The 11,263-nt window shown below is 31.8% G+C and overlaps 1 protein-coding gene across 1 annotated transcript in view; it reads left to right on the top strand.

Annotated features, from left to right (window-relative positions):
* The window catches only part of LOC143918345 (uncharacterized), a 31,721-nt gene extending 20,696 nt beyond the window's left edge, over window positions 1–11,025 (top strand). Inside the window, exons 2-5 of the mRNA XM_077440204.1 lie at window positions 8,529–8,732; window positions 10,260–10,355; window positions 10,586–10,699; window positions 10,784–11,025. Of these exons, the coding sequence (XP_077296330.1) occupies window positions 8,562–8,732; window positions 10,260–10,355; window positions 10,586–10,699; window positions 10,784–10,906 (504 nt within the window). The 5' untranslated portion in view covers window positions 8,529–8,561 and the 3' untranslated portion in view covers window positions 10,907–11,025. The remainder of the gene's footprint in view (window positions 1–8,528; window positions 8,733–10,259; window positions 10,356–10,585; window positions 10,700–10,783) is intronic.
* The last annotated feature ends 238 nt before the right edge of the window (window positions 11,026–11,263 follow it).

Below are 11,263 nucleotides of genomic sequence, written 5' to 3' on the forward strand. Positions count from 1 at the left end.
AATTATTAGCTGGACACTCGGCTGTAAACCGGCCACTTGACTTGACGGTTCGATTTTTAAATTGATTTTGTGAGAAGGGTACGTATGTATGTATCCGTTCAAGTACATCCAGTGATTGCCGAGAACGATCATGACGAATAAAGGGTGCCATTCATTAATTAACATCTGCGATTTGTTCGGTGTCTTCAATGCGAAGTGTTCATCAATTATTATTATGAAAAGGCGAGCATACAAAAACGTTCGGAACATTCGTTTTGAAGTACATACATACATATGTACTTTTTTTTTTCATTCAAGGCGTCAATCATTGCTTATCTCAATGCGCAAAGGGTTCCACAACATAAAATCGAACAATAAAAGATCCATGAAAAGAGTTCCGACCGATAGAATGTCCGCCCGATAAAAGACCCAGACGGTAAAACGTCCAACCGGCTAAAGGTCTGGTCACAAAAAGGTCCAAAAACAAAATATATAATATATATAAAAACGGACGAAATGTATGTGGGTATGTTTGTGGTGGACGCGTGGTTAATATGGGGATATAAATTGCGCTGCGCGGAAGCGTACACACATACGCACATCCACGAAGACACACATGTTCATTCATCATACTTTCTAACGGGTGAACGGGTTGGATCGACGAGTAAATAATATGTTTACGTGGATTTAGATAACTGATTAGATTACTTGCAAAAACGTAAACTTATGTAGATTGAATCGTAAATAATTATAAATAAATCTCGTACAAAAACATCAAAGTAAATTCGTAAAAAATATAATTTTTTTTTTATGTTTAAGCCAATCTAATTTATTACTAAAAGTTAGGACCATTTGAAAGTGTGGATCATAATTGAAACAACCGTCTAATCTCATTAATTAAGATTTGGTTGGTCTGTGCTGTCAGTGATTTTGTCAATTTGATATTCCTTTATTTAATACTGAAAACACCGGACTATCTAATTCACAATATGCCATTTACATCAATTTTTAATGTCATATTACGGAATAATATGCTAAATGGCCAAATTTTGCCGAAGTAATAAAACGACAAAAAATCAAATTTACAATTTTTATATTTAAATTTAACCCATCGAGTTTAACTCATGATTTATTAATTTGATAATTTGGTCCATTTAAGTCATAAAAATAACGAAAAGTCTATTATTCTATTCAAAACGATAAAGTTTCGTTTTTTTCTTCCGAAAAAAGCCTTGGGGGGAGGGGGGTTGCACCTGTGTTACAGCCCCCCCCCCCCAATATCCTGGCTATGGTTGTAGTGGTTATATTGATGCATCCTTAAGAGTGGCAATACAGACCAATCAAATCGTAATAAATGCAATCAGACGGTTGTTTATACATATGTACATATGGCATTATTCGCCTGGGACTTTTTTTAATTATTTACGATTTATGTAATCTAGTTTATAACTTTTACGAAATGTAACCACATACAATTATCTTATCCACTTTTTTCATTCACCGGTAAATAGCGATGGGAAAAATTGTATAATATACAGTTTACCGGTAAATGAAATTTAACGGAACATTGTAATCCCTATTCTTGACGAAAGTTCCCGGTTGTCTTTGAAAAGAATTACCGAGAAAACCTGGACGTCTAGTAACCCTAGTGGTCCCAGGATAAAATTTGTATGCCTGTATTTTTTTAATCTACAAAAAGGCACACAGTATAAATAATAAAAAGAGCCTTGTAAGAATAAATATATTTGTAGGCAGGTAGATATTATGATTTTCAAAGATCTACCAAATGTGTTTTTACGGCCAAATATTTATAAATATCAAAGTTTTGTAATTGACACTGTTGACGCAGGTCGCTTTTAACATGCCAAACATAACTAAAGGAAAATAATGACACGAAGTGAATAGAAACTGAATACTATAAAAGAAAACGGAAAAACTGAAAGCCTCCTTTGTTTTGTATTAGAAAAACTTCATATATGGTATCTTAATGTATCTCAAAATTGGTATCAGATTTAGTACAGTCCAGGGCTCGAAATGAAGGCGGTTTTTAATTTTTATTTTTAAATGCTTTTTATTATTACTAAATTATGTTCACAATACATCTTATATTTAATTTAATAAACTGATTAATCTACTGATCATTTTCTATTTTACATTTTTTGTTATTAATTATTATTTAATGTACAGCATAAAAGGAAAAATAGCTTAAAAACCTATTTATAATTCTTTTTTACAAGGTTTTAGTTTTGAGGCCAACAATCACCATTTCTATAAACTTACATCCAGCCTGTCACAGAATTCGACTATTTTTTTTTTACATAAATTAAATTGTCGCAAGGCAACCCGCACTCCAACGACACTGCGTCACGTTGCGAACGACACCTTGCGTCAAAGTTGGTCGCAAAGTCAACTTTGTCGCACGGCGTCGTTCTTCGTCATGCAGATGTCGCGCAGTGCGTTATGTCTCGTACAATTTCATACAAACAATATTTGGTCGCGTACTGTTGTGTCGGGTCGTATCGTTCGGTTGACGCATAGTGCGGTCAGACCTTAACGCTAGCCGAACATAATGAATGGATGAAAAGCCTAATTTTGTATAAATTCATTTCGTCGAGACTTGCCCCCGCGGTGTCGAACCGGTGAACCCGCTAACACAAATATCCTCTCATTGGTATATCGGAGTACGGTGAGCTAACCAATTACGCCATCGTCCAATTTTGAAATTGTCCTTTTTTTTAAACATTAATTGAAAATTTTCGTTCTCGCCATGTAAAAATACGTAATTATAATAATTTTATTTAGCGAGGTTTTGAACCGTTTTTTTTTTTGTTTTCATATTAAACAATTAAATATATATTTTTATTGAAATTAATTTATATTTTAAAGATATTTTAAAAATAATTATTTCAGATCGCGGGGTCGAAACTAACCCCTCGCGACCAGAGCAGTATACGCTGACCGATACACCATGGTCCCGATGGAAAAAATGCTCTAAATAACTTTAATATTCAACCGGGGTTTGTTTATACATAATTGTGGGTATTGGGTTTTGTAAATTAAACATGCATATTTGCTTTCGTTACCAGATGTAAAAATAAGTACTTTTCATATTATCCGTTTCCGATTTAGATTTAGATTTCGGGTTTTATAATTTGATTATTATTTTTAATTGCATAATTTAATTGGCATAGCCGATTCTCTATTCCTGTATCATTTCCGATTCCGATTCATTATTACTATTCATATTTTAACTTTATTTTAAATCACGTATCAATCCGAAAGCACCCCTTAAAATTTCAACGGGCATAAAACTAGTGATATATAATATATGTATGTATATGTGAATACAGGTACGACTTCACATGGACACAATGTGTACCATTCAATAAATACATGTACTTTTTACGTAGAATAATATGAAATATCAATATCGGTCATTAGGATGTCTCTGTATATAATATGTATTTAATATAAATATAAAGATTTACAAATATATAAACATGAAGATTTATAAAATAGTATATTATATAAGTATGAAGATTTTTGAAGATACTCTCCTTCAAACAGTGGCCCATTGAGCTTATATTCTACACCAGTGGTTCTCAGGCGAAATTTTACCGTGGCCGCACAGGTGATAATAGTGGTCCCATGGAAATGTCTAGTGGCCGCACCAAATTTAATCAAATAAATTAATGTTACAAAAAAAGTGGATCAATTTATTCATAAAATAAAAGAAATTTTAACATTTTGGTATCTATTTATTTAATAATAATGCAAATGGAAATTGCTCAATACTCCTTTCTTCCAATGCAACCCGCATTGCTGCTTCTAAGTTGGCGTCTGTCAGCTCGTTTCTAAATTTGTTTTTAATAAAGTGCATTACACTGAATGATCTTTCGCAACATACGGTAGTGGGAAAAATAGATAATATTAATAAAGCAATTGTTGCCAAATCTTTATATTGGTTTGTTTCATTGTCAACATATATTTCCGACCAAAATTTTTGAACCGAAATATTATTAAAATGGTTATTAAGTATTTGATCATGACTAATTTCTAATAATGCATATTTTACGTTAGCCCAGTTAATTAATCTCAATACTGAAAATGATTTTAATCAATTATAGTACTATGAAATTTTCATTTGTCTTCATAATAAAAGGGGAAGATACAAAAGAAACAGTTTTAAAAATATTCAATTCTTCGAACCTTTCATCAAGTTCCAGATTCAGAGATTTAAGACACTCTATTATTTTAAGTTTTAATTTTAATTTTCATTTTATCTATAAAATCACTAACAGAAGATAAAATTGAAAAATTGTCATTTTCAACTTCTGTCACAAGGCTTTTCGCTATAATTTTAGTTTTTCTAAATACAAAATAAAATTACAAAGGGGCGCAAATTTTTCCATGACAAAATGTCTAGTGTGATATGTACATATGTATGTATATAAGGTACATACATATATTATGTATTATAATACAATAAAAAAATCAAAAGCATGTTTTGAAAATTTTCCTGTGCTTCCATTCGTGAAAAATTACATTTCGAGCCCTGATTTACACCTTTTATTAAGGGTGACTACAATGTATCTATTGTATTCATTCTCGATCGCCATGGAAGCCAGCTTCATTGTTTCAAACCGTATAAATATGCCGGCTTTTGAGGAATTATCCAGTGTTGATCCAACGGTGCAACGAGTAACATACATATAACAAAATGGTAAGTTCACCGTTTATACATACATACATACATACATACATACATATTTAAATACGGTATCCCGACTTTTGCGCGACAATCAAAAGCGCGCCGATATAACTTTCCAGATATTAGTGCGCGGCATCAAACCGCTCCAGCAAAAAGCGCTCGGCAACAAAACTGCGCCAGAATATATGAAAAATTTAAAATATCAATTTCGACTTCGATTGTAGAAATACACCGAATTCTATAAATTTTAAAATTCGTAATACAAAAATATTTATTTTCATTGAGAGCACAGCTTTAACTTAACGAAAAAAAATCACGTCAAATCTATCAAATCATTGTACATACATATGTACATGTGGGGACGACTATTTCTGAGTAACAATTAGGGATTCCAAATATTCGTCAAATGAATTATTCGAATATCGAATATTAAAATCGTGAAATATTCGAAAGATTATATAAATTTTTAGATGTTGAAAAAAAAAACCAAAAGAAAACATTGAGCATATTCATAACAACAATATTAATTTAAAATTTAAAAATAAAAGTGCATTCAAAGTTTCAAATTTCAGTTTATACATGTATATGTATAAATTGAAATTTGTATTTATACATGTATATAATGTATACATGTTGTCACAAAAATCTGCCTGTGTATAATTTGTATTAATTATACACAGTAATCTGAAATCCATAGATGTCACTATGATTATTATTTCTGATTAATTGTTATATTCTATATATTCTGATTGTATATGTATGTATTACTGTATTTCTGATTGTTTATGTATTTCATTAACGTACACCCGTCGCATTGGAGCAAATCTGTAATGGCGAGTGTGTATTGATTTGTGACAATAAAATAAAATAAAATATATATATATATATATATATATATATATATATATATATATATATATATATATATATATATATATATATATATAATTTATTTACCGACACACCGTTTTTATATATATTATATTATAAAATAACAAGTGTCAAAGCTTCATTTGGGTATTTTGCAAAATCTTACATTGTTACATTGTTGAATTCGTGACAGTCGCTTACGTAGCTACCTACCTAACAAGCATGTGCATTACCTATGTACAGTGGCGGACTGGCCATACAAGCAAACATGCCCGATGGCATGTGGGCCCCACTATCTCTTAGAAAATATGAGCCCTCAGTAAAATAAATAAATGTATATATATATATATATATATATATATATATATATATATATATATATATATATATATATATATATATATATATATATATATATATATATGTATACATGTATGACGTAGAGCAGTATGGCGAACCAAATATTTTTTTTTCATTTTTTTGACGTCTCCGGAGTGTCGGGGGCATCGGGGGCGCCGGAGGCGTCAGGAGCGCTGGGGGCGAAAGCCCCGGGGGCGTTGGAGGCGCCGGGGTTGCCGGAGGCTTCGGGAGGGCTGGGGGCGAAGGCCCCGGGGCGTCGGAGGCGCTGGAGGCGCCAGAGGCGTCGGGGTTGGGGGGCCAAGGCCCCGGGGCGTCGGAGGCGCTGGAAGCACCCGAGGCGTTGGGGGTGGGGGGCGAAGGCCCCGGGGTGCCGGAGGCGTCGGGGGTGGGGGGCGAAGGCCTCGGGGTGCTGGAGGCATCGGGGGCGCTGGGTGCAAAGGCGTCGGGGCGTCATTCATAATTTCTAATTCATGCATCAATTTTTTTCCGAAATCAGTCTTTTCAATTTCTTTAACTTTATTTTTATTCGTGTTTCAATTCCTTTTCGAAACCACCCGTTAAAATCTACGGGCACAACACTAGTATGTATACATATATTATATATAAATATTTACCAACAGTCCGTTTTTATATATGTTTTACTTTTTTTATTAACTTCTATTTGGTTTACCCGGCTTCGCTCAGTATTTGTAATATAAACAGCTTAAACATGGCGAATCTAATAGTAAATATTCATTTGTTTTTTTATTAAATTTATTTGAATCGAAAAAAAATATATATATCGAATCGTCGTAATATAAACTTTTTTTTGTTTTCGAAGTTTCCAACCAAAAATACTTACAAACATACAAAGTCGCTTTCGAAATTATATATTAGATAAAGCCTACATCGATCGCAACTGAAAGAGTTTTTTCTACAGGGGGATCAATCAAGACAAACGAACTAAACTGAAATTTGAAACTTTGAATGCACTTTTATTTTTAAATTTTAAATTAATATTGTTGTTATGAATATGCTCATTGTTTTCTTTTGGTTTTTTAACAATAGATGAAGTTTAGTGATCATGCGAAAATTCTAACTCGAGATTTTGATTGATTCGAACTTAGAATCGATTACTGATCACGTTTTTCATGATCTAGAAAAAATGTGTCTGTGTGTCTGTGTATTTTGGGAATTTTTTGAACACCGTTAGTCCTATGAACTGACACTTGGTATCGGTTACTGAAATTTTTATCGACACGACGTAAATTTGGTACCTCCTCTTATAGGTATCCTCTTTTTTTTAAGTTCTTGAATTCAATCATATCCCAAACCACTAACTTAATCGGACTAAAATTTTTTTAAGTATGATAGAAATAATAATTTTAATAGCCTTATAATTTTAAAATATTTTTATCTGAACCGGAAGTAGTACTTTTACTCTAGAGAATCGAAGTTTTATTATGTTTTTCTCAGAAACCTTTTGGTTTATTGAACTAAAATTTCATATCTAGAAGATTAAGCATAATAAAAAGTTATGTATAAAATTTGGTAATCATCCGTCAACCGGAAGTGGCAGTTTACTCTTGTTCGATTTTTCTTCCACTATTTTTTTCGACCCCATAAACATGTGTACTCGTCACGAAAAAATTCAAGTATAATTCTTGTATCAATGAGATGAAAATTAAAAAAATGTCATTAAATTTTATAAACCGGAAGTGGGATTTTTTCCTCTTAGAAATGTCAAAAATGTTTTGCCCATTACCGTGTCCATACCCCCAAACGTATTAAGCTGAAAATTTATATTTCTATTCTTAATGTACTAACTTAGAGCTGCTAGGATTTTGAACAGAATTTGTAAACCGGAAGTAATATTTTATTTTTAAAACAGTTTTTCATTATTTTACTTTGACCTTTTAAATTATTTTAAGCTTCTTGATATTTATTGTGTATAATAAAGATAGTGATTTTAAGTAAAAATAATAAAAAAATCACTAAATTTAATGAACTGGAAGTGAAATTTTTTCCTCTTAGAAAGGTCAAAAATGTTTTGCCCACTTCTCTGTCCACACCCGTTAATGTATCAAGCTTAAAATTTATATTTGTATTCTTTATGTTCTAACTTAGAGCTGATAAGGTTTTGGTCAGAATTCGTAATCCGGAAGTAGTATTTTTTTAAAAACAATTTTATTTTGACCTTTTAAGTTATTTTTATTTTCTTAATATTTAATGATTATAAAACTGATAGTGATTTTAAGTAATAAAAAAAATTGAACAAAATCTGACAACCGGAAGTAGAACTTTTGTCTTGTGCAAGTTTCCATACACTTGCGCTCAATTTGTATCGAAAATAGTGTCATAGTTATTAGTATTTCATAATCTGTCTGTATGGTTCAATATAGAATTTTGTTTTGTAACCTTCTTATATTCCTCAAATACATAGATAAAGTCATGGGTTGGTCATACCCGAATTTTTTAATATATTCTGTCGCGGTTTTATCGCGGCTTTTTGCTGGGGCAGTTTGTCGGCGCTCAGTTCTGTTGTCAGAACGGTTTTGACTTCACATCTTAAAAACACACGTATACACACATACATATATTATTGAAAATTTTCATCCATTTTTTTCAGTTAACGTTGCGAGCTACATTCATATCACTGGTAATGGCGACGCTAGTGGGCGTGATTCTTTCTAACAATCGTCAAATGAATGGGATTCAGTGGAGTCGCTTTAATTCAGTGCATCATATTGTATTCGACGGAGACAAATGTATTGACGAACAGTGCAATAGACGATTATCTGCTGACCGCACTGCCATGGTTCATATACCAGATGTATGTACATATACATACGGGTGTACTATCGGAAAGCAAAGATCGAAAATCGAAAGATCTTAAGTCGAAAGATCAAAAATAATGTATGCCTGGTAAACGGTACTATGTACATATATGTATATAATATATATCAGTGACATGCGGTGAAATTATCTCTCTTGTTCCTCTTGTATCCTGATCGCGCAAATTAAGTGAGGCTGTACGACGGGGGGAGAGAGAGTTTTACCGCACGCCACTGAGATCTTTTGATTTTCGATCTTTGTATTTGCGTTTTCGGGCGTTTCACCTTCGGTCGCGTGAGGTAGACCCATATTGTATATATGTACAATATACTACCCGCTTTTCATAAGTATTCATGGTAAACGAACATTTTCGATTTTTCGACCTTTCGATGCGGTGACGGTCACCGATATTTATGTTAATTTAGAGATGATTATTCATTTCAGCTGCGTTCCCTCATATTATCTATCCTCAAATGCGTATGGTCAATAGTTTCTTTCAATGTTTTCTTTCTAAGTTTTGGGTGGTTTTAGATAAACAAGCCAATCAATTTCATTAAACGTTTTTTAAGTTTTGAAGGTGTTCAGATTACTATTCGATTGTGGTTATCGAGTGTTAGAACGAGAGACTGCTTACAATACTTGGAATAGAAAATTTTACGTGAAATTTTAGTAAAAATATTTTTTATTTGTACTCGAAAAACAATGTTCGAGAACAATATGTAATGAATGTATGCAGATATGAAAATTCTAAAAATAGAAATCAAAATCAATCAATTTTAACTTATCGATTTTTCCCATTATTATTATCTTTTCGTTGTGCAAATTCTGACACGGCATTGATAGAATTAATAATCGAACTTTATAGTAATTAATTTTACGCATAAATCATCTTGACAACCGGTTCTAATGTAGACAAATATAATTAATTTAATTTACGAGAAAAAAAAACACGCACATAAACAGCTTCGAATTTGAATTGTAACCTAGTGGAAAAGCTTCAAATTGGGTTTTCGACGCGTCTCATTTAATTAAAGTTAAATAACCTTTGACTAAAATTTAAATATACATTTTACAGTGTTCACTCTAACTCCGAAGCGAATTTTGTTGCACAAATTATTCAATTACATATTTACTAGTATATATATATATATATATATATATATATATATATATATATATATATATATATATATATATATATATATATATATATATATATATATATATATATATATATATATGTATATATATATATATATATATATATATATCTATATATATATATATATATATATATATATATATATATATATACATATATATATATATATATATATATATATATATATATATATATATATATATATATATATATATATATATATAAAACATCCCTGCGAGGCCCAAATGGAAGAGAGTAGATTAAGATACCACTCATACATCACATTCAAATTAAGAAATTAAGAAAGTATATATATATATATATATATAATTTAATTTGAATTCAATTTGAATAAAATTACAGCTAAATGATCCATCATCAGCTCAGATGTACAATTCACCTCATAAAAGGGGACTTTTCCAAGATGCTAGGCTTGCAGCATGCAGCTGTGAAGTTGAGGTACATTTAATTTATTATTAGCAATCTTAATGACTATCCCCCGCACGCTGGACTGACCAAGTATCTGCAGCGACGGGCGCTTCCACGGTAGCAAGTCTTCGCCTGGCCGAATTTAGAACTGAATGGAGGCAGCTGGTTGACCGCACATCATAGTCACGATCCTCAGTGATGAGGGAACCGACAGCAATATATAATGACTATAGTATATTAAAATATTTCTTATATTTTAGTGGAAGCTGGAGATTTTGGACCGTAATTGGTATCCAAATTATTTGATGAAGGCTACTTGCAAGCCATCGGCGTGTTTTCTGCCAGGTTATTCGTGCAAGGAAAAAAAAATCAACGTATGTACACACATGCATTAGATAACAATAATTTAGTGTAAGATGCTGTTTGATAATTACATTTTTTTTTATTTTTCTTGTCAGATAAATATTTTGAAGTTAAAGAAAAACGGCGACAAATCAGTGGCAGACCTACCTAAAGATCTGAATGATAAATATATAATCGTGCTTCATAATTTGACTGTCGGCTGTGAATGCTCTCTGTGATGACTCCACACGTTTAATTCTCTCCACATTTCTCCAAGATCTCTACCAGCTCGATATTATGTTATAAAATATATGTATGTAATCGATATTGCAAAATAAAATTGTTTTAAGAAACCTATAATTACATATTATTTATTTCTACTATTATATGTATACTAGTCTTATGCCCGTTGATTTAAACGGAGGGTTTTGAAAAGGAATTGAAACACGAATAAAAATAAAGTTAAAGAAATCGAAACGACTGGTTTCGAAAAGAAATTGATGCACGAATTAGAAATTACGAAGTGATTATGAATTATGAATTACGTTTTGTGCATCGCCGACGCTCTAAACCCTTCGCCCCCAGCGCCCCCAATG

The sequence above is a fragment of the Arctopsyche grandis genome, chromosome 1, assembly GCF_051622035.1.
Source record: "Arctopsyche grandis isolate Sample6627 chromosome 1, ASM5162203v2, whole genome shotgun sequence".
Lineage (NCBI taxonomy): Eukaryota > Metazoa > Arthropoda > Insecta > Trichoptera > Hydropsychidae > Arctopsyche > Arctopsyche grandis.